This window comes from Clarias gariepinus, chromosome 23 (genome assembly GCF_024256425.1).
Source record: "Clarias gariepinus isolate MV-2021 ecotype Netherlands chromosome 23, CGAR_prim_01v2, whole genome shotgun sequence".
Taxonomy (NCBI): domain Eukaryota; kingdom Metazoa; phylum Chordata; class Actinopteri; order Siluriformes; family Clariidae; genus Clarias; species Clarias gariepinus.
The window spans coordinates 15118673-15143746 of NC_071122.1; the positions used below are offsets into that span (position 1 = coordinate 15118673).

At 38.9% G+C, this 25074-nt stretch overlaps 1 protein-coding gene across 5 annotated transcripts in view; it reads right to left on the reverse strand.

Annotated features, from left to right (window-relative positions):
• The window catches only part of fbln2 (fibulin 2), a 74786-nt gene that overhangs the window by 21198 nt on the left and 28514 nt on the right, over positions 1 to 25074 (reverse strand). For 4 of the 5 annotated variants that reach the window (XM_053483944.1, XM_053483940.1, XM_053483943.1 and 1 more), the window contains exons 3-9: positions 23426 to 23540; positions 21484 to 21613; positions 18674 to 18863; positions 10017 to 10226; positions 6001 to 6105; positions 3328 to 3429; positions 1744 to 1884 (exon numbers count right to left, since the gene is read on the reverse strand). In XM_053483944.1, the coding sequence (XP_053339919.1) occupies positions 1744 to 1884; positions 3328 to 3429; positions 6001 to 6105; positions 10017 to 10226; positions 18674 to 18863; positions 21484 to 21613; positions 23426 to 23540 (993 nt within the window). The remainder of the gene's footprint in view (positions 1 to 1743; positions 1885 to 3327; positions 3430 to 6000; positions 6106 to 10016; positions 10227 to 18673; positions 18864 to 21483; positions 21614 to 23425; positions 23541 to 25074) is intronic. The other variant, XM_053483945.1, reaches the window with a different exon arrangement.

Sequence of the window (25074 nt, forward strand, 5' to 3'; positions counted from 1 at the left end):
TTGTATGTTCGACCTGTCGGCTGTCATTTTGTGCTGAAGTTCACCCTGGGTGTTAGGCTGACCACTAAGACATGGATAAAGTCAACGGGGATCATTCGGCAAAGCTGAACTACTCATTAGAGTAATTACAGGAAGAAATTCGACAGATATACAGCACCTTCACTTAACACCCCCCCACCTCAGGACATGCTTAAAGAATTTGGGGGCCACCAGGCTGCTTGGAGGGTCTACTTTCCTGTTTAGACCACATCAACACGTATTGCTTTGGGGTGATGGATATGGATACTATAATCTAATGAATATGGATACTAATAATCTAATATTTTACTTGGGTGGGCAGATAAACAGGAAAACAGAGCTGTGTGTGTGTCGCAGACAAACGGACAGACAGACAGGGTTGACAGAGATAGACCGACAGACCGACATACAGTACAGACAGACAGAGAAGTCGGGTGTAGCTGCTCATCATATTCACACTTTCCCCTCTTTGCTTGACTTAAATGTAAAGTTTTAACCTTGAGAGGTAAGTTAACAAGTCAACTTCTACCAAAGAAGTGAAGACATCCCTCACTCAAATAAAGACGCCTTCTGATGGAAGCAAAATGAAGCAGGGCCTTTACAAATTAAGACCATATGCTGCTCCTTGCATCGCATTTCAGGCACAAAAGAGAGAACTTCAGGTCATATTTAGTCTCATGACTGACAAAACTTTACCTCTGCTTTCTGCAGAATCCACACAGTCACCAGTGATGGACATGTTTATTTTGGGGTTGCCAGAGCGATGGCTTTTGGATTACGCGACTCTGGGGGACTGCGCTATTTCCGATGAGTCATAAAAGTGGGGACGTGCTGGGGAAACGCCTCTCATCCTCCTGTCTTTTAGCCCAGTTTCGCTCGTTCTCTGTCTCTCCTTCTTTCTCAAAACACATTTTGTCCCAGGTGGCAAGCAGAGCATTCCCTCATTAGGAACTAAAAGAACATCTTTAACTGCCATTTCCCAACTGCACCGTTCCTAACATAAAGAAGCTAGAGCATGTTTTGTGTGATAATAGGTTACCTTTGCCACTCTGAAATTGCTTTGGAAGACATGCATGTTATAAATAATGTATTTCTGTGACCAGGCAGAAGCTTGAGAGAGCCTCTTAGCGATAGATGGCATGACTGAAGAGCATGCAATGAGGATTTTGGGGCCGTGAACATGATTTCTTTGTGAGACGCAACCCCAGCCTGAAGGGGGACTTCAAGGAGGTACTAATGCTGGTTTGCCAGTCGGTACATGCCTGTAATTGTTTCCCTTTGAGAATAGGCAGAATAAACACGCTTGGTTATAGATGAACAGCTGAGTGAACAGCTTATTATGTGCAAAGTATAAACTTCAATAACTTCAATAAAACTAAACTCACATTTTAAAATATCCGACATACTTTTCGTGCTTTTCTATAAAGAAATGTGTGCATGTTTGCTGTTTGACTTATGGCCCAGTCTCAAGCACACAGCGGGATTTTAATAAACTATGGCATTTGTGTGCATCCACAAAGCCCTCAAGACTAGTGTTTTAAGTTTTGATGGAAGTAATGAAAACAAAACCACTCAGCCCTCCCAGTTTTTGGGAGGCTTTGTGGGCTTTGGACTTCCTCGGTGAGTGTGTGTGTGTGTGTGTTCGTATTCATCTGTGTATATGTGGAAATAAAGTCTGGCAAACCAGCAGTGCAATATAGTGATGAAATGGCTAAGCCATCTTACCCACGCAATCTCTATTCTGGTTGTGTATAAAGCCCACGTCGCACCTGTCATTCAGAAGCACACACTGGTAGGAACCTTCCAAGTTCATACACATCTCTTTGGGAGAGCAAGTGTGTGTGGCCCTGCTGCACTCATCCACATCTATGGTACACACAGTAGATGGGTGGAGGATACACACACACAGACACACACACACACAGATGTTTCCACATTTCACATGGAATTTTTGACTCCTTATTATGTTCTTTTATGTTTGAGAAGGTAAACATACATAACGGTATAATTACATAACTAAGCAGTTAACATATCGTTTACATTGAAATCGCTTGAGTCTGTAATATTTATGGATTTGTTACATATAATTTCCAGCATGTGACTATGAGTTTATAAGAAGAACCAGATGCCTTGCGATGGGAGGATAACAATGGCCAATAGATAGGATCTACATTGTGTCATTGTCTTCCCTCCGGTCTAATAATGAAGTTTCTCAGACATTACCTCAAATTGTATGAAATGTAATATCGGTATATGGCAGATAAAGCATCTATTTCCTGTTTCCTCGAGTGTGACAAACATATTTGGCTCTACTACCAGGATATCTAAACCTGCTGTTTGTTTTACTCAAACCAAATCAAGCTCTCGGCCCACCCATACACGGACATATGGGAGCAATTCCGAGAGCGAGAGAGAGTAAGGAAAAGTGTCCTTTGCATGAATACAGCCTTTTCAGCAGAATCCATCCAGATTCATTATGTCTAAAGCTTACACAGATCCTTCGCATACATGAAAACAAAAAAACACAAGTTGTTCTTTATTCAAACACATACCCTGCAGTGAATTAAGACTAGTCTGTGACTGTGAATAGCTGGATCAGATCCCACAACACTGAAAGCCATGCCATTATACACTGCAAACACACTTAGTCATTTTGAAGACCTTAATCTCTTTGTATTTACCTGAAATTGTGTGCAGGGCAGCTCCACTCATTACAGATTGTAAAGTGGCTGTACAATATCAGACCGAAACCTGAGCTGCTGCAGTACCGACAGCAAAATACTGTACTGCTGGATCGGTTTACACCCCAAACCAACAGTAGGCAGGTAATTTATTAGCACCTTCCTAATGTGCTGTAAAACTTGGCATGTAAAAGATTTCAAACGGCTTTCCGTGAAAGTTAACTTCACCACTAAGAAGGCCATTTCTCCATCACTACTCCAGTCTTAAACTCCCTGTAATATAAAAATCTGTACAAACCTGTATTAGACAGGATCACACACTAAAGCTAAAGTCACTTTTTTTATTATTAGAGCCAAAGAAGTTGAGTTAACAGGATATGGCTCACTGAAGCCGAAAGCTTCTTGTGTGAAATGTGAACGGTTTCCGGTTATGAAAAGCCTCTACACTATAATGCTCTGCTTCTCAATGATGACCTGCATCCAATGAAAATGTGGCCTAGAAGATATCACTGTACTAATGCATGGCATTTAAGCTTACAGTTCTCTGGGTATGCATGTCTATGCAGTGTTTCAGACACCATTTTACTGAAAGCAGGTAGTATTTGGATTAGCTCTATTGCCAATTCACCTTCGCACGTCCGTCCGTCAGAATTCAGCGAGAATCCTGGAAAACAGGAACAGCGGGCCAGTCCATTCACAGCTGAGCATTGCTGAGAGCATGGGCCATTACCTACAGAAAACAAAACAGCACTGATTATTTCACAGTTTACCTGGATGTCAGAGGAAAATAATAATACTTGGGATAAACAGAAAACAATAATGAGTGCAGGAGCAAAATCACGATTTAGGTTTTCTTTCTGTAGTAATGGCATAATGGCATTTCCTCATGCTATCAGAATTTAATAGAATACTGCCATGGTGCATTAGAGAAAAAAATACCATCACAGACTTTATAAGCACTAAAAACATTTGAAAGGGGTAAAAACATGACTAAGAAGTTCAATTTGAAAGGGAAAGCGGAAAAAAACGTGACCAATACTAACAAACATCTATTTCATAAGGCATAGTCTTGGATGGCATAGATGAGGCTGGTTTTGGGTTTAGGAAGATGATGTGTTGGCCAGATGAGGTGGGAGAGGGATCAAGAGAGACAGCCTGGGCCACTGGAGACCCTGCTCAGCCGCAGACGTGACACACGCACCCATTAAACCTTCAGGCCTTTGAACAGCTGCCATTGGTCTTTTACCCAGATGTACATTAAACCCAGTTGCACCAGGACTTCAGGAAGAAGCTTGTCTAATGCAAACTATACATCTTATCTTTTGGATAGGGAAAGATATAGGACCGATGTGGTGTTTCCTTGACTGAAAATGTTGGCAGCTTATGAAAATCGATAAGGAGTAAGAAAGCCATTTGTATTATGACATCTTATAATATAAAATTGATATGTAATGCATACTGAGAAAAATGGCAGCATGAATGCAAATTTGATATGGGCTAAATAGAAATGGCTTATATTTGGTCTGAATATCTGCCAGTTATCTCCAGGATAAAAAAAACAGCTATTAAACCTTGGAAATCCCTTTAGCCCAGGCCATGAGTTTAAGGCAATACAAGCTGTAAAACATTTTTTTATTGGGAAATAACATAAATATACTGTTTTTATTGGGTAAGTATTAACACTATGAATTGTTTTTACTGATCAGCCATAGTATTAAACCATAAACAGACTGATTATCAGGTTGATTGATTACCACTGAAAACGTTGATTATCATCATGATGGCCACATGATGGTCAAAAAAGGGGCATACTGTATGTTAGACCGCCAGTAAACAGTCAGTTCTCGAAGCTGAGGTATTTGAAGAAAAAAAAAGTGGGCAAGCATCTGAGATCTGACCTTTACAAAGGCCAAATTAGTTTGCCTAGATGACTGGGTCAGAGCATCTCAAAAACAGCAGTTTTTGTGGAATGTTCCCAAGATGTAGTTGTTAGTATTTAAGTAAAGTGGCCAAGGAAGGACAGCTCTTAAATTTGTAACAGGGTCATGTGAACCCAGGTTTATTGATGCTCATGGGGAGCAAAGGCTAGCTCTTCTGCTCCGATCCCACAGAAGAAAAGGTTTATACTAGCTGTGGTAGAAAAATGTCAGAATACACAACTTATTACAACAAACCAGTCACAGTGGTCATGCTGATCCTTTTCTACTGCCCAAAGCACCTACAATGGGCACTTGAGAAAGTGGGCTGGTTTGATAAATCACATTTTCTTTTACACCATGTGAATGGCCGGGTGCGTTGAGTCATCTACCCAGGGAAGAGAGATCACCAGGATGCATTATACAAGAAAAGGCAGGCCGACAGAAGCAGTGTGATGCTTTGGGTAAAATCCTGCTGGGAAACCTTTAGTCATGTGGATTCATGTGCATTTACTTTAACTCATACAACCTACCTTAACACTGTTGCAAGCCCAGTATGCCTTTTCATGGCAACTGTATTCCCTAACTGCTCAGGAATTAGAATAATTCAGGGTGTTGGCTTGGCCTCTAAATGCTCTAGATCTTAGTTTGAGTAAGCATGTATGACACCATGTAAACATTGACTTCAATCCTCAGAAGACGGAACTCACAAATTATAGGACTTTAGGGATGCCGCTGCTAAATGTCTTTATGTTAGAAATATAAAAGGTCTTTTCATAAACATATCCCTATTACTTTCAAAAGGCTTTGGAATTAGGGAATTTGTGCCATTATTCTCATTACAAGGCTTGTCGATTGCTGCTTGTCGTGGGTTTAGAATATGCTGTTACAGACCTCTGGACCAACTGGACCATTGCTCAGTGGTCCTCTTTCAAATTTAAGTAAATTTTGCAGTTCATTTGGAAATCAAGGTTCCAGAGTCTGGAGGAAGGGTGAATCCAAGTTGCCATACAGAATCCATGTTGCTTGTCCAGTGTGAAGGATCTACAGTCAATGATTCGGGGTGCCATGTAAGCTGCTGGTGCTGGGACACTATGGTTACTTTTCGGACATGTCTTTTTGCAAATCCTTTTCTGATTGATCTCGGGAAATGATCAATCAGAATGATGTTTGATTGTTTTTTAAGCTGTAATCATCAAAATTAAATCAAAACCAAAAAAAGGCAAAAAATATGCTGTATATGTAATAGTTCTACAATGATTCTTCAATTTTTTTAAAATTAAAGAATGAACTTTTTGTTTCTTAATTTATATTGTATTTTTTGATAGTTTTATTGTTTAACATGCACTGTACTGTATATAAGAAACAATGTTGCATCATCATACCTTCACACGGATCTTGTAAGTAGATTTGGGTCGTCTCTTGAGGTGGTGTGGTCAAAGTAAACACGTTTTCTTCCTCTGTCACTCTGTTGTCCTCCTCAGCGTTCTCTGTAAGATGAAAGATGAACAAGCGGGAAATTTCATAACAGCTGTGCTGATTGTTATAATTTAGGAAATGATCCCTCCAGCGTGCTATCACATCTCCACGGAGGCAAAAACAACCCCGACAACTTATGATAACTCCATCACACATAGACTTTGTTTATTTTTAGATTTACTGCAAACGGAACAGGGACAAATAAGGACAAAATCCTGTCAGTGGATAAAGTAGAATACTTTACCAAGTTTATAATTTTTTTGCTAGTTATTTGTGTATTTCATAATGAGCACAAGCTCGAAAAATTTTAAGGCAGGAAGGCGCAAACTCAACCATAGTGAATATCATAAACACAGACAGAAAGTCATATCTAAAATCGGAAATCAATTCCGTCCCTAAGAAATAAAATAAATTGAAAAGCATTCACAGCATGCTGTTTATAACAAACATAGACATTTATGTTTCTTGAAAGCATTTAGCCCAGGCATTTCATCAACATGTAGACATGCATTTCAAACAGAACACCTCCCTCAGGCATTCAAAGTATTACATATGGTGAGTTAAATCTCTCAGTGCTTCACAGCTGACACTGTTCCATATAGGCAGGATTTAAACTGCTTAGGAAATATTCCTCTATAATGCAAAGGTGTTATGATGTACTTTCACTTGCGGTAAGCGGGACCATGAAAACATATCATGTCCTTCATATGAAGCTTGAAGATCTTATTATCGGCACTGTTTCCATTTTTGTAACAACAGAAACTGAGGACATACACACTGAAATATGTTTAGAAGTAGTACATCATGGTGACCCAAGTTGTCACATAATGTCTAAGTTCTATAATATGGAAACTATTTTAAGCCTTATTTAATGTGCTTTATTATAAATGAGAAATCCCCTAATGTTTTACAAATGACCCCAAATGGACAACTTTTTTTGACCTCAAGCTTTGACCACCTTACATGCTTTTTAAATCTTAGATTTGGTATTCAGGACATTTGAACATGTTATTACATCAGTAAAATGTGCATTATACAGTAAGTGATTAAAAAGCCAAGCAAATATTCCTAGCACTGAATTACCCATCTGTTGGGAAGGGTGAGCCTTTAAAAACTCTGGAAGGGGGCGCACTATAGACTTTGTTGTTGTAAGAATATAATTCCTGCTGGGAAAGTGTGGCAAAGCCCAATATGAAGCCAGGTCTAGTTTATAGTTATAGCATGGCTTCGGTTGCAGAAGCAACACAAGTGCCATTGTTCATACACTCGTCTGCATACTATAAGTACATGTGGATTATTAAATGTGACATTTGTCAGGTTTCCAAGTCGAAATGTAAAATTAGAAATTTTATGCACAGCGATGTTGAACAGACTGACAAGCTGTTCTGTTGGTCCTTAAAACCACCTGCCATTACTGTGACTATTGCCATAAGCTGTGTCTCTGACCTTACATTCATAATTTAATGAATCCAAGAGTAGTACACTAAACAGACCTTTTGGTAGGTTTAGTAATAAAAAAAAAAATCATAATCATAACCAGTTAGAATCCATTAATAGTATATACCGTAATAGTGCATGCATATTGTATGCAGTTTGTTTAGCAGAATGCCAGGATAGTTAAAAGAACATAAACAGCATGACGGTTCTTCGTCGCTCGAGTCTGTGACGTCACATGGCTTAATCTTCTATAAATTAGCTACGCATTAGCCATGAAATGTTACAATGCACACACTAATTACTTACTGTAAAATTTGCTTTCAACTCTGCTACAGACCATGCCAAATACAGTATATGCCAAACCGTGACCACTAGATCACTTCCTGCACAACACCCTGAGCGATCCAGACAGAGAGCAAGAGCTAGGGCCACAGCACAACTACAGTAGTGGAGTTCAGAACCCACCTAGCAAGAAGTTCAAGAAGTGGTAACAGCAGTCAGAGCGAGTTCTGCTCCAGGCCCCAGTCAAGTACTTTATAAGGTGCACAAGCGCTGCCCAGGACTTCTTCAAATCCTCTGGAAGATTCTCAGAGTGATTTGGCGAAAAGGGATCATCGCAGAACAGTGGAGGAATTTGGAGATTTAGCTGTGCTTTGGCTGGACCCTGCCAATGCATATGGGTCAATCCCCCCAAGCTGGTTGAGACGGCTATATACCTCGTAAGATCAAGGATCTCATTCTGGATTATTACACTAACTTCAGGCTGAGAGTTACATTAGGGAGCATTACATCAAATGGACACCGATTAGAGAAAGGGATCATTACTGGCTGTACAATTCCTGTGATCCTTTGTTGCTCTCGCAATGAATATGCCGGTTAAGGCTCCTAAATGGAGTGTAGAGGCCCCATGTCCAAGTCTGGGATCCAGCAGCCCTCTATCAGAGTCTTTATGGACGACTTGACAGTCACCACTACCTCAGTGCCTGGGTGCAGGTGGATTCTTCAGGGCCTGATTAAGCTCATAACTTGGGATAGAATGAGCTTCAAGCAACAAAATCCAGGTCTATGGTATTGAAGAGCGGGAAAGTGGTAGACAAGTTTCGCTTCTCAGTGGATGGCATAGTAATACCATCAGTCAATGAGAAACCAGTCACTAGCCTAGGTAAGGTTTTTGACTGCAGCCTCCCAGACACTGCGTCAGTCCAGACAACGATTAAGAAACTTGAAGATTGGTTGTTGGCAATAGACAAGTCTGGTTTACCTGGCAGATTCAAGGCATGGATATACCAGCATGGCATCTTGCCACGGATCCTTTGGCCACTGTTGGTGTAGACCCTGGAGAGTATGGTCAGCTGCCACCACTGGAGATGGCTTGACCTGCCTCGCAGTCTAACTAGTGTAGCACTGTATGGCAGGAGCAATAAGCCTCAGCTTTCCATTAGCAGCCTGGAGGAGGAGTTCAGGGTTTTTTCGTACAAGAGATGCACTAGTCTACCAAGGCTCTGGAGATTTCAGAGTAACAGCAGTAGGCATTAAAATGCGAACGGGAAGGAAGTAGAGAGCACAAGAGAGACTGGAGTTGGCAGAGTCACGGCTGAGACACAAGGCACTTACTGTATGGGCACAGTGGCAACGGGGTATGCAGGACTGGGAGCAATCCCAAAGCCACAGTACAACAAGGCTCAGGGCAAGGCGAGACGTGACTTAGTCCTAGAGGAGGTTCGAGCAGGTTTGAGGAGGTCAGGGGGCATGGAAGAGGAAGGTCATCTGCTGATGCTCATCGGCATCAGACTGGGAGATGTGGGTTGACCCAGGCAGGCAGCTCTGGGCTATCAACTGCTTTGAGACCCGATATGGTTCTAACATCTGCATCTTCCAAGCAAGTTTTTTTGTAACTGACAGTCCCAGGGAAGGACCGCATGGAAAAGGCAAATAAGTGAAAGCTTGCTGTGAGCCCAGAGAAGTAGGGTGCAGAGGCTTTGCCGCTCGCTCCCTGTGCAAGATCTTTGCCAGGGATGAAATCATAAGAACTGCAAAAAGGAGAGCCATCAAGTCCATCACAGAAGGTGATTTGGATCAAGAGGTCTGCAAAGTGGGCCAAAGCTGCTGGGACACAAGTTGGGGCTTGATCAACCCCGGCTGGGTCACCTCAGAGAGGGTGTCTGATGTTGTGAAACCTGAAACACCTGATGATCTCAGGAAACATTACTGATGATGTGTCCCAGAGCATCCAGTGATGCATCTATGTACTGCACCTTTTTTTTTATTGTGAAGTGCAAATTAGTCAACCAGATCAAGTTTAGCATTTAAAATAAAGAAATTTTTTTTTTTTTTACACAAAATCAGTGTTAAGAAAGTTAAAATCTGTAGATAATAAAACATTTGAAACCCTGAATTACTGCTAGGCAAATCAGTGACCTGAATAAAAATCTTTAAAATAACTAAACCCAATATTTAAAAATCTATGATAAGAAGATTAGCATACCAAGTTCACATGTGTGTCCATCCTGCATCAGGGTAAATCCAGGGTGGCATGTACACTTGTAGGATCCCAAAGTGTTGATGCAGATGTGAAGGCAGCGTTGTCCCTCAAATCTCTCACACTCATCTACATCCTCCAGGTTCTCCACAGCGTTAGATGCGTGCTCAGAATCCGTAATGAAAAGAGACTGCTTAGGGAACAGTCTGTCAACCACTGAGGGGGAAAAAGATAAATATTCAAGTAACACTCACTTCTAAGTCAAGGCCATTTTTTTTACTGTTACACCTCTAGCAAAATCAATTTGACTAATATATAGTAATTAGTGGGATAATTTTATTATTATGCTAGCATGTGTTATTTAGCTAACTAACATTAGTCTATCACAATGATTAAAATTAGCTTTCGAATTTAGCAAGGCTCAATTCTTCCTCTTAATACCCAACTACCTAGAAGGAAACGATAAAGACTAAGATATGTGCAAATAAAACATGTGCCTTAAAAAATAGTCTCTGCCTAATTTATATTATTGTCCTACATACAGTACTGTCATACAAAAATAATGCCGGATGGTTAAGGGGGACAGTCTAAAACAGGTACTGGGCTCATAATTTTTAATGTAATGTTACAAAAAAATACAGTATACTGCATTTATGTTTAGAAGACAAGATTGAAATTTTTTCAAGGCATTTTTGCGTGTTGCTGTGACAAAATCGGCAGACAGACATACAGACATACAAATTGAAATTTTTCGGAGACTAGTTTTGAGTCCTCCAATATATAAAATGTAAAGATATCTTTGAAAGAGCAAGTTCTGACCAATGTACAGACGAAACCTTTTTTTTTAATTTACTGGATTCATATAATGTAAAGCTCTACTGAGAATGATTGCAATTTTTTCCTTACCTGTGTTCTTAATGTAATTAATTCTAAATTTGGAATAAGATTATGGGTTTAATGTGATACCCAGGTCATTCAGTACATTCGGGTCATCACCCGACTTCATCTGTCACATAACCACATGATCCCTTACTGTACATACCATTGTTTGAAAGTCCAATTTTTATGCTCTCTTACAAAATAAAGTTGTTGTTTTTTATGATTAGCCTCACTCTTTTATTAGCCACACACAGTTATTCAGTCCAGTTCACATTACATTGTGTGCAAATGGAAATGTTTTTATTTTCACTATTAAACATAGCTATGGTTTTGACTATTTATTTTTTAACCAAGTGTTTAAATGATCTCCAATAATGTTTTTCTTTTTCCCAACCACATTTTTTTCCACAAAGTTGACAGCTCAGCACTATCCTTCCAGGTTTTTATAATGTGTTGAGGGGTTCTTAACCCCATTCCGGTAATTTCAAATCTCCTTGGTTGTTTCCTTGGCTTGATGCAGGTTAATAATTTGACACTTTTGAAGTGTTGACTCTTTTTGGCCGAGGCGGGGTTTGGCCATGGGTACTGAGCTGCATATACTGTAATCTAGTTATACTATTTTCAAAATGGCAACCTACTGATATCACCAAACTGTTCCCTTTTGTTTTGTGATGCTTTGCCAGGCTTGGACCAAAGCTTTATTTATCTGTTTTGGCAGTTTCTCCTTTCAGTCTTTTGCTTAAAAGGCATGCTCAATTGGCTCAAGTGATGGTGATTGAGTTGACCAGTCTAAAGCGTTCCACTATCCCCCTGATGAAGTCATTTGTTGTGTTATCAGTGTTTTTGGGTCATTCTCTTACTCCAGTTAGCTTGGATGTATTTCTCTTTGAATTGGCAAACAGTTTTTTTGGCTAAACTTCATTCTGTTTATACTTTACTCACAGCTCGCAATATTTTCACCATTAAATACTGTTCTTAATGTCCTACTGTATATGATCTGAATTTTTTTTTTAAATAAAACATTCTGTAGAATCTGATAGTCAATAAATGGATTGCGCCATGGATTTCAATGTATTTTCTTTTCAATAATAATTGCGCCTAGGCACACTTAATAATAATAATAATAGTTGCAAGTAACGATGAGCGGGCCCAAGCACCTGCGCCATCGGCTCCCGGGTCCACCACACAACCTGTGTGACTTTAATGTTAATATATATTTAAATGGGACATACCATTCTATTATGACATAATTGTAGAATTGGGGGAATTTTATGTTAAGACCTCCAAAAAGCCACGAATGCTGGGAAAAAAAGCATCACACTACGATGCTGCTCAATGTGATGTCACTCAATATGATGTTCCTCAATGTGATGTTACTCAAAATAATGTCACACAGAAATTTATGAATCACTTTTCGGCATAAGTTTAAGACATCATTACGGCTGACCTGTTTGAGATATCAAAAATCCCTCCGATATTTTGCATCCTCAATGTCTTGAGATCTCGTAGGCCTGGTTTGGTGGCACTCGTAAAAAATCCACTAGGAGGAGTATATCAAATTACATCGGCTGCGTTTTGCAAACAACCTAAAATAACTGACTTTCTGTTGAGTAGAGTCCATGAGATGTTCAGCTTAATGAGATTTAAATGTGTTCTGGGCTTCGTATGTATAGCTGTATGTGTGTATGAGCTATGCATTAAAATCTTGTGCTGCTTAGGTGTTCTAATGGCATGCTGGTGTCCTAGAGTCATAGGACTCTATAATAATTCTTTCTGTGTTGCCTATTATCAAACAATCCACAGCCCAGAACAGGTCCACGGTCAAGGTGTTGGGTCCCAATGGTTTAATACATGTACTAGATGTATGTATCAGGAAATGGAAGACGGAATTCAGATTTTTTTGTCTCATCTATCTTTTGACCTCAAACCAAAACTACTGCCATTTCAATAAGCCTTAACTTCAGAGAGGACTGTATGCCCGTGCAGAAAATATTACATATAAGCTGTAAGACGTAAGATGACAGAGTAAAATGACTGAGTACTGATGTAAATGAACACGTAGCATAACAACAGGCTTGTATGTAACCATAGACATTTATGACAGATTTTTGTATCCACTACTCTCTTGCATGAAACATTAGCTTAAAATAACTAATGAACACAAACCCCATTTACCAAAGGACACACAGCCACTCATCAGACAGAACTGGCATGTGATAATTAAGGTGCTTTATATGCCAGACACTCATTAAACTCAACCTTGCCGCTCAACATCTGCAGCCCCACCTCCTACAGCTGTCAATGCCACACCTCTCCCCTCAGTTCATGCCAATCATGGTGGCACTGTTCTGGATACATATTGCCTCAACGCTAATGGAAATACAGTTGGAGCTGAAGAACATCCAGCTGGCACTGCACATGAGTCTGGCAAAGCTCTACTCACTCCATTAGCACTTGCCTGAGCATAATAAACAAGCGTGGGCTCGTGTTGCATGGCATAGCAGTTTAAAGTAAATATTCCTCACAGTCATTACCTGAATGTAAATGTGGCGTGGTGAGAGATTAAATGTTTCTGCTATAATTAATCACAGTTCTCCTGGTGTGAGAAGGCAGCGGGGATGAGAAGGCATCCCTCACGGATATAATTACCTCTCAACTGTTTTCCTAGCACTTAACTCCTTAAGAATAGAGGTTATGGTTATGTAGATTGTGCTACACTCGTATTTTAAAGAAATGATAGAGGAAGCACCTTTGCAGTTTTCCTCCAGAAAAATAAGTAGTTTTAGCAGACCATCATCAAGATTTTTGTGCATCAAAGAGGGGAAGCAAAAACATCCTGAACATACTGACTGAACCTCAAAAAGAAATTTCATGTTTTGTTCAGAATATCACAACAAAGTAAATATCACAACATGCTCCCGAAAGAAACTGAGGGGGTCGCTACAGTGGGTCATCCAATCCGCACACAACTTGGCACAGGTTTTACGCCAGATGCTCCCCCATTTCTACAGGCTTGGGACCGGCACTGCATCCAGTGGCTGGGTATTAGCGATTTGTTATAGTGCACTTATTTTTTTTTTGACAAGCTGCATTTTTTCAAGGAAGAAAAAGATTGAGGTTAGTGATAGAATGAATGTTTGAAAATATTGTTACTTTTGTAACAGTAACTACGCTTTACACAAACAGATCATTTATTATTTTTCTAAAAACTATTAACTCTTTTTATATATATTTATTTTTGTTGCAAAAACAAACAAACAAATAAATGAAAATTATATTCCTGCAAGAATGGAACGTTTCTTGCAAGCATTCAAAAGAAAATCAGGGTAAATCTCAGCTACAGAAGCTCATTAAGCTTCTCTGGTCCTAGCCGGTGTTTTCAGAAGAAAAAACAGGCAAAAAGAATGTGCTGTATAAGGAATATAGAAAGGTCATGTCTGGGTTTCCTTTGTACCTCCGAGCCTACTGGCCGGGAGCCTTGCAGTTGCTTGAGCTGGATGCAAAACTGGGTCAGCCACATCAAGTCACACGATCAAGCAGTGCAGATTGACATTCAGTCAGCCATAACAGTCACACTCTGAAACTTGATCTTGAGACTTGAAAGATATGATCGGAGAAATACAGCACCTGGGATAGCAGTTAGTCAAAATAAAATCCCACTTGACAGCACACAGAATCCATTACTCAAGTGTATTTTACAACTGTGTCCCCTAAACTAACTGACCAGAGTGCAAAGGATGTGTTTAGAATGTTTGGCAAATCTCAGCGGCTTAAAAGAAATTATGTGATGCATCCAAGTGAGTATTTCCTGACAAAATGTCTCTGGAATGAATTGATGGCGAGGAGAAAGTTTGCTCGCTGCTCAGCCATCTGCCACAGATTCAGCTCAGCTCACAGGCAGCTTCATGCACTATCCCGAATGGCAGTTTGACAACTGATAAATCAGATTATATTTGTTTTTTTGCTATTTATCTGAGCTTTGCACATTTACCACTACTTTTACCTGGGTCAACACCCAAAATCAAAAAACTGATCCAACTTGAACACTATGATCCCTATGAATATGCAGTGGTACTTCAGCATAAAAATGCCTCGCCTTGCGAATTTTATCTTTAAGAACTAATATTTTGCAAGAAATTTATCTCGGCATGCAAAGCATTCCCAGTATACAAGCGACCATACTTCCGATTGTGTGTACTTCCAGGAGCATGTACATGCGGTTGCGAGCCACTTTCAGTTTCGTTTTTAAAGCAGGCTATGCTAAGAGGGATCATAAATTAAGGTTAAGTGAGGTTTAATGTCTATTTATTTCATGTTTTACTTTACTTACATGTCTTTGCGAAATTTTGTAATTCAAAACGCACTTTGACATAGAAAACAATGTAGATGCAGATAATCCGTTCCAGCCACCTAAAAAAATATTACTACTGTAATATAATCATATATATATGAACAAAACATAACATATATAATCTATATATATATATATATATATATGCTTATAAAGTATGCTTGATGTCTTTGTGTTATGTTTAACGTGTTTATCCTTAACTTAGGAAGTGTACTCAACATGTACAACCCCTTTCTATAGATATTGAATAAAATTTAGTTTTATTATAAGTTAGTTCAATAATTTCTTGTTTCTTTATAAAGAACTGTTGTCTTGGTCACGTATTTTAAAGTTTAAACATTTGCCCAGATCTTACGTTACCTTATATTTGATACATACCCGATTTGTATTATCATTGTTTGCCACATGATAAACAGAATTGGTAAGATACTCTAAATTGTGCTAAACACTGGATGACTAAATGATAAAGTGTATGTTTTGTATAAGTGTAAATTTTAATCAGTTTAATAAAATCAACCCAAATCCTTAAAGTTTCGATTCACCTCTGACAAGGAGCTGAAAACCTAAATTTCTCACATTAAATTTAAAAAGTAAAGTCTGCAGATAGTGGATACTTCCCTATTACCCACTGTGCACAGAAAAGCAATTAAAATGGATTACTGCACTACAGGCCCTATTGCATAGCAGTTTTTGTTAGTTTGAAATTTAAACTAAGATACCAGAGCGCCAAACCCACAATGTGCAGTAAAGTAATTGTCCAAAAATGTAACACTTCCAAAGTACATCTGTGACCATTTGGTCATATATAAACACTGTGGGTGTTAATTCAACACTAGGAATTTTGCTGTGTGAACTGTATATAAAAATGAAATAACTATATTCACATGTTATGGAGCTCTTGGAGAAGCTAGTGCTGTATCATCATGGACCTCATGTCAGCATTTTATTCTGGAGCCACTGCTAAAGGAAGGTGTGGACCATGCAGTCATCTACTGCTTAAATCCCACTCCCATCTGGAGTACAACACCACCACCACAGTGTGAATTACTTTTTTGGAAGTATTGAGCACATTTAATGCCAACAAAACTTTCCTGCTGAGAGACAAGCTGAGAAGCATGTCCACAATCTGGGTCATTGACTACCTGCAGTAGTGGTCAGGTCGTACAAGTACCTTTCTGTCTGAATGCTTGCTGAACACCACAGTGCACCATGCTTTCCCCTTCCTCTTCACCCAGTGCAGACTTCCAGTACAGGTCAAATCCTTGCCACCTTCAGAAACATCTGACAACTTTGTGGTGCATCAATAACTTTCATGCAAGAAGAACCACTGGCCCTCAACGTGGCCAAGACCAAGGGGATGGTGGTGAACTACAGGGCGAAAAGTACCCATGTCCATCATAGGTCAGGATGTTAAGCAGGTAGACACCTATAAATACCTTGGTGTCCATTTTAACAACAGACCAGACTGGAAGGTAAACAAAGAGGCTGGACTGTTATTCTGGGCAGTAAACAGCAATAACCTTCTGGTTAAACAGACAGCTCCTCTCGTAAAAGACTTTTTCAGCTTTGCTCTAGAAAGAAGCCATACAGCAGGTTGTTTGTAACACCGCAATCACACAGTACAATGGCTCATCATTGTGTGGAGAGCCAGCCTTAGGATAACTCATCGAGCAATAGTTTAACTTGAATAGTTCAACTGCCACCACCCACTGTTTATTTCCACCACACTCCCACTGTTTATTTTCACACTGTTTCCGAAGTTTACACTCTCGACAATGTTGCACTTCACTGCCACTTTAATTCTACTGAAGTCTGTTGCTTGTGTCTACAATATTTATGCCCCACTGTACTAGCACAATCCTCTTTAAAAAACGTTTCCATTTAACTATAGATTTAACACTAAAATGATTAATATTTATGAAAGTAAAAATGAGTTATTTTTAATATAGTTCCTTTGTTGTTATAATAATTGATTTTTCCTCTGGTATGAATAAAGTGATCCATCTATTTATCTATCTATCTATTTTAATGTAATGTAGCATCATTTAATACTGTGTATGTTGTGAGAAATAGACAGGAATCAACATTTTTTCATTTAATCTGTACTAATAGTGAGTTAAGTCAATTTACTGCTGTACATATTAAGGCTTCCCTATGCTCATCTCCACTCTCCTATATGCAACACGACATGTTTACAATATGTGGGCCAGGGGTAGCTCAGTGGTTAAGATGTTGGACTACTGATTAGAAAATCCCAGCTTCAAACCCCAGTACCACCAAGTTGCCCCGTTGAGCCTTTGAGCAAGACCCTTAACCCTCAAGTGCTCAAACATGTAATGAGATAAAATACAAGTCTCTCTGGATAAAGGCATCTGCCAAATGCTATAAACATAAATGCAATGTAAATGTTTGACAAAACACATTCAAAGTACTGTCTCACTTAACAGTATACATTTGTATTAAAGTGTAATGATTTACACTTTCACTATCACTTTCACAATCATCGATGCAGATGGCTTCTCTTTTGAGTCTGTGTCCTTTTAAGCTTTCTCCTTCATGTGATCTCAGGGGAAATTGTACTTCCCATTGTTGCTCCTGGCTTGCTGATTAGAGATCGAAATCTACATCCAGATTTTTTAAAAGTTGCTTTGACTGTTTTTTTTAATTTTTATTAAAACACACAATAAAACAGTGGGCATGCTCCAAACCAAATACAGCTCACAAAAGCATTCATTAAAAGTAATGAAGTACTGAAGACCATTCATTCACTCATCATCTATACCCCTTTATCCAGTATACAGGGCTGAAGGAGGCCTGGAGCTTATCCCAGGAGACTTAGGGCACGAGGCGGTGTACACCCTGGACAGGGTGCCAATCCATCACAGGGTACACACTACGGACTATCTAAGAAACACCCAATTTGCATGTCTTTGTACTGTGGAAGGAAACGGGAGTACCCGGAGGAAACCCACATAGCACAGGGAGAACATGCAAACTCCATGCACATAGAGCGGAAATCGAACCTGGGCGGGAATTGAGATGCAAGGTGACAATGCTAACTAAGCACTAAGCTACTGTGCCGCCCTAATAAAAAACTGTCATGGTTTAATTGGACCAAAGTAATTGACAGTGCTGTTATTAGGCCTAGGCCTCAACCTAGACATAACTCATATAAATCATAAAAATTTATGAAAATAATCATTTTCATAAGCATGTCAATAATTATCACAGCACTAATGTTTTTAAGAAAAGTCTTGTATTCTTGAGTACTTTCTTTTTTTCTTTTTATTGGATGACACACACACACTCACACGCAGGGTATATTCTGGACAGGGTGCCAATCTATTGCAGTGTGCATGCACACACACACACACACACACACACACACAAACGCTCATTATATATATATCTGTGTATGTGTTTTTTCTGGCACCTTTTTTTGGCAGGGTGGTAGGTCTAGGTCTCTCCTTTCTCTTTAGTACAGGTGTGCTATAGCCTTCCTCTTCTTCCTCACAGCAGGTGAGAGAAACATGTCCACAAGTGTCACTAAGGTGTTGAAGTGCGACACAGCTTATTCCCTCCTGTCGAATACGCAATCCAAGTGCACAACAGCTGCAGCACTCCTATTCAAAAGAAACGCACACCGCAGAGTCACACGATATTAAACACTTAATATTAACACTGATGATCAATTATATAAAAGTAAATCAGTGTCAGGATCATGGGAACCAAGTCTCATCTGTGTCTGTGGGGACTAAAGGCCAGTCTGTCTGGTCCGATCCCACAGAAAAGCTAATGTACTGTACGTACTGTAGCACAAATTGCTGAAAAAAAGTTAATGCTGTCCGTGATAGAAAGGTATCAGAACACCCAGTGCATCACGGCTTGCCGTGTATAAGGCCCAGCGGGCAATAAGCTTAAATTTGTTGATCTGGCCTCCAAATTCGAGCATCCTTGGGGGCCCCACCTTGCAACTTACAGCACTTAGAGCTTTTTCACATTAGACAAAATTGATCTGCACCGGGCTCCGGAACAATTGCTCCCCCCCTCCACACTCATTTACATTTACATTTACATTTAGGCATTTGGCAGACGCTCTTATCCAGAGCGACTTACAAAAAGTGCTTTAATGTTTACAACATTGGATACATACTTACACTGGGTTAACTAGGTTAATAACTAAGTACCATTAGTCCAACACATCTGAGAAGAGGTTGTTTTTTTTGTTTTTTTTTGGGGGGGGGGGGGGGTTAGTCCAAGTACTGGAGAAACAGATGTCTTAAGTCGTCGTTTAAAGATAGTCAAAGTCTCTGATGTACGGACATATAGAGGAAGTTCATTCCACCATCTAGGTGCCAGAACAGAAAAGAGCCTGGATACTCCCCCACTGGCTAGCATGTTATTTGCACTCCTTCCTCTGGTACCTACCTGGTTTGTGAGAAGCCATTAAATACAAGTAAAGAAAAGATAGAGGAGGTAGACCAACATATTATGTCTAATATTATTGATATTTCAGGAAAATGTCAAAGGTAATGCTTTCGCGTGCCTTCGTAATTTATCAGCTATGGCTGTGTAGGTCAGAGGGTGAGATTGCATGGTGTGATCGATGGCACTGATGACGATGCATCGTAACGGCAATCTAATTCCGTTCTCGGGTACGATCGGCGTCCATATCTAATTCGATTCATGCCCGAGTACACTGTATCTTTCTCAAGATCACCTTTTCCAGGGGACACAGGCACGGTTCCCAGATGAGAAATGATCCCCCAATGTTCTCACTGATCAAAATTAACCAGATTTTGATGTCAAGTGTTCTCGGAAACGCCCTAATGTAAAAATGCCCTTAAAGGATCTGCTACTCTGTTCTGGTGCCAGAGAACACAACACACTACAGCCCAGAACTGTGTTGGTTGCTCAAAGGGAACCTACATAATACTGGGCTAAATGTTTTAAGGTTTTAATATAGTTGTTGATCGATGTACACATTTTTCACCCTGGTATGGCTGAGAGAACACAGTAGAAAAAAAAAAAAATGCATCTTGGGATCAACAACCCATTAAGAGTGCATTACATTCCTTCATCTGGGTGGGATTGCAGAAGGTTAAAAGTGCAGACAGGCCAATGTTTTCACTATGAAGAACAGATTTGCTATTATGGCCAAAAGAGCAGTGACTTTCTTTAGAGCTTGGCTCATGGGAGCAAAACATTATATTGAGGATCTGTAAAATAAATAGAGGGAGTATACTGCACTGATATCATGTATCTCAGTTATACAGTAAGCCACTCAACCATGTCATTCTGAAATGCCCAGTTTCATTGGAAAATAAAGCCCTTCAGCACATATTGCTCCACACAATTCCTCATACAAGCAGTACCAAAGGTCAGTGGAATATTTCCATCTATATACTTTGTTTTCATTATCCCTGATGTTCAAAATTAATACGGGCTTTTTTAGACTCAAGTTTTTTTTTTCCTTTTAAAATTAAACTATAGCCAAGGCAAACACGTTCAATATGTCAAAAAAAAGTCCACATGTGCCTTCATTCACTGAAGTGATCCTAAATAGTTTAAACTAAACTGGAATCAGACTTCCCAACACTGTTGCCAGGAACTCTATACACTGCACATCAATGTCTCTGTGTACTGCCCGTAGCATTTCACTGGAACCAAGAGGCCCAAACTTGTTCTATCATGACAATGTCCCTATGCACAAATGAAGACACTGTTTACAATTGGTTGTTGTGGAAGACCCCAAGTGGCTTTTAAGAAGCACTGACGTTGACTGTATTCCAGGACTCCTTGTCTGACATCAATGAACAACATCACCAATGCTAAATGGAAAAATCTCCACAGTCACACTTTAAAATCTAGTGCTAATCCTTTTCAGAAGACTGGAGATATTATACCAGGAAAGGGGGACTAAATCTGGAATGAAATGCTCAACAAGCAACTTGGCACAGGTTTTACGCCGGATGCCCATTCTGACACAACCCTCCCATATTGTCCAGTGGCTGGGGGGTTTGGGGCACTTACCACTAAGCCACCAGCGCCCAATGCACATACCCATACTAATATACAATAATGGTTGTTTTTAATTTGCCATTATAAAATTTCGATTCACTTACTTTATTAAAAAATAAAGTAAAGGTCAAAGAAAGATACTAACATAGATATCGACAATTGAAAAGTCATTATAAAATTGTGTCTATTTGGGATTGTGTGTGTATACTGTGTGCATAATACCTTTTGGGTATCCTCTCCGCAGTGTGGGTTGGTGTTTTCTTCACACACCTCACCAGCTCTGGCAGCATACATGCCAGTTAAACACTTGCTCTCTTTCAGTGCACCTGCACAACATTGTTCCTGAACACCCCTAAAACACACACACATACACACACACACACACACACACACACACACACACACACACACACACGCACACACACGCACACACACAGGCACACATTTTATGTTTAGCAGCTACAGTATTCTGTGTATCACTGTAATATACTCTGTACAAGTTATTATGGAAGGATGAACAGATCTGATGTATTTCTGATGTAAATCAAGCAGATAAGAAAAAGCATGATCACAACGTACAGGAATTTCATCAAGTTTGCCTGCACTGAGGAAAAAAGTGAAAATCTGTTATTGTGAATGTAATCCACTCATAATGAGCAAATGAATGTCTCATGAAATATTTATTTTTGAATAGAACTTTCTTGTAAACTGATATAACAACAATCATGTGTAAAAATCCTCTGATCGCCTCAGACAAACAACAGCATATAATTTTTTATTTACTGCGCCATTAACTATACTAAGCCAAAAAGAAAAGAAAAAAAAAACATAATGGCAATATTAAGTACCCTCATAATTATAAGTAATAGCATGGGAACGACCTTCAGCAGCAATAACTTGAAGTAATTGTTTCCTGTATGACTTCATCAGTCTCTTACACTTTATCAGTCTCTGGATTGAGGTCTGGACTTTGACTGGGCCATTCCAAAACCTTAATTCTTTATTTTTCAGCCATTCTGATGTAGATTTACTGGATTGCTTTGGATCACTGTCCTGTTGCATGATGCAATTTCGACCAAAATTTGCCTCTAGAATATTCATACTGTACATGTAGGCACTGTGGCAAAGTTCTATGTTGTTGTCCATCTGAGGGAGTATTTGCCTAATACCAAGTCTCGGCTACAAGCAGATGATTTTAATTATGTTTTTACAGAAAAACACAAAAAAATTTGAAAAAGCGATTTAAACTTTCACACGACTGTGTATATACTGAAACTATATAAATAAGAACGTACTTCTCTATATTAAAGTATGATAACAATCTATATAAATAAAAGAAAGGTTTTATCTGTACATTGGTTAGAACTCGCTCTTTTAATGATACAGTATCTTTAGATTGCGTACATTGGAAGACCTGAAACTTCCAGACACGAAATCTGAAACTTTCTGTCTGTATGTCTGTATGTACTGGGAAAGTTTCATTAAATTCTGTTCAGCCAGTTTTGCGTGATGCTGTGACAAACTCTGGCTGGACAGAACTTCATGAAACTTTGCCAGTCCTTAGGTTTTTGCCTGAAGTTAAACTTGCATCATAAATAAAATCAAAATGTTGAGGAGAAGGAATGTTATAAGCACTTTTGTGTTTAAAATAAGATACTAATAAGTTAATTGCTTAATGTAAACAAACACTAACTGCACTAATAAATATTAATTAGAAAAGTTTGATTCACTTTCCCATTACCGAAACTTTGAGTGTAATTGGCTGTCGACGAAAGAAGTACAACTTAGCATACTGTAGGACACACAACTTTACAGAAGAGAAGGACAGGCACGTACAGAAAGGCAGGCAAACATGTACGAAATAATAATATCACTGTTTACGAAGACGCTGATAAGCTTATTTTTAGCTTTAACTCTTTCTACAAATTCTTTATCCTTCAATGATGGGTACTAATATCCCAGGACCCCTGTGACCCAATACAGGATGAGCTGGTTGTGCAAGGCAACAGTGAACCACAATGCCACTTTAAATAAAAATACCATTTTACTACTGACTGATCATGCACCCTGACCCAAGCTTTGTTACTGTTTAAAAACATAAATTGCTCCTGCATATTATTTAATTATCTTACAATCAGAAACTGAAGGTGCATGTGAGACTTACCCACAGAATGATTCGTCTTTTAACACAGGAGTCAGATGGTTGCAGTTCTGGTTCACTGAGGCCCATTTCTTCCCAGCTTCACAACAGATATCCACTACGTCCATAGCAGTCATTCCTGTTAACACCAAAAACAATTCGATTATACAGTACCAGCTTCTGCAAGGCCGGGCTGCAGTCAACAATGTTCATATTAACACTTAGAACTTGGAGCCATCCACAGAAAACTTAAAAAAAAAAAATAAAATAAAAAAAAAACTAAGTGTTTTGATGTGTGCGCACCATGAGTCATACTGAGCGACGATCTTACTGAATGCTGACTGACGTCAACCGCACAGCCGTAAGCTCGGTAATTATTAAAACTGAATTGGATTTAATTTTCTCTGAGCATATCTTTCCCAACCTTTTCATTAAACTGAATGAAATCAGGAAAAAGAGAGAAAAATTTGGTAAAGACTTGTACTTACTCAAATATCTTTTTGAATAATTTAGCTCTTTCTTTAGAAGTGACAAGGATTGAATCATATTGAATATTATTATAGTGACAAACACTGCTTGTTGGAAAGGAGGGTAAGAAAACCCATCAAATAGAAATCCAAAAACCTGGGTTTTTGCACATGACTAAGTGTGACTTTTGCTGTTCCTTTCTGTAAAAGGAAGGAAGTGTACATCTTCACCTTGATTCTCGCTGACATTTTTCTATCACACAGAACTCCCGACACCTTTCTCCACCCATCCCAACCTGCCTGCACTCGCTTCTTTACCTCCTTCCCACACTCTCCATTACCCTGGACTATTGACCCCAAGTATTCACCTCTTCACCTCTTTACTCTGTAATCTTACTGTTCCACCTCCCTCCCTTTCATTGTAGAACTGTTATGTAGCAGGTTGTTCAAAATTAGTATACATGTGACAAGTTCTGGCGAATCAGAATATGGTATTTTGTCAGGTTTTTTTAATGCCATGGTAAAATGGTTCATGTTTTTAGTTACATGTTGAAATGTTGCCCTATTTATTCCTGTTTTAATGTTTTTCTTAAATTTAATTCTTACATTTCTTTTGTATTTTGAAAGCACTACACAATAAAACTGTTTTAAACTTGAATGCATGATTGTGCAACATATTATCCCTTTTTTCTGCATTACCCCAGACTAGTATACTAGTCTCAGTATAAATCTCATACTAATATACCTTCCGAAACCTATATATTAATAACGCAACAAATGTCCATTAGATGTTAATTTAATTAATAGAAGAATAGTAAATTAATTTTAAATGCATGTGCAGACATTATGTTCTTTTAGGTTTGTCACGTCATTTTGAAAAATTGTCAAATTTCATCCAAATACAGAAAAGAAAACTGTTGTAAATTGTGCAAGGTGTTGCGGTAAAGAAAGAAATCAATCAAAATTTAAAATATAAAATGTTAAATAAAAAATTAATATTATTTTAGAAGTTCAAGTAACTGTGCACGACTATTAATAATCCATTTTTAAAAATGTGAAATGCATTTGCTTTTCGAACAGTGTTGATGTTTCCAGAGTGTTACAGTAATGAACTATTTTAGGACTTATTTTGAAAATTGTGTTGAAAAAGGTGTTTAATGTAAAGTTTACGTTTGTAGATTAATATTCTCAAATACTCCAGACTTT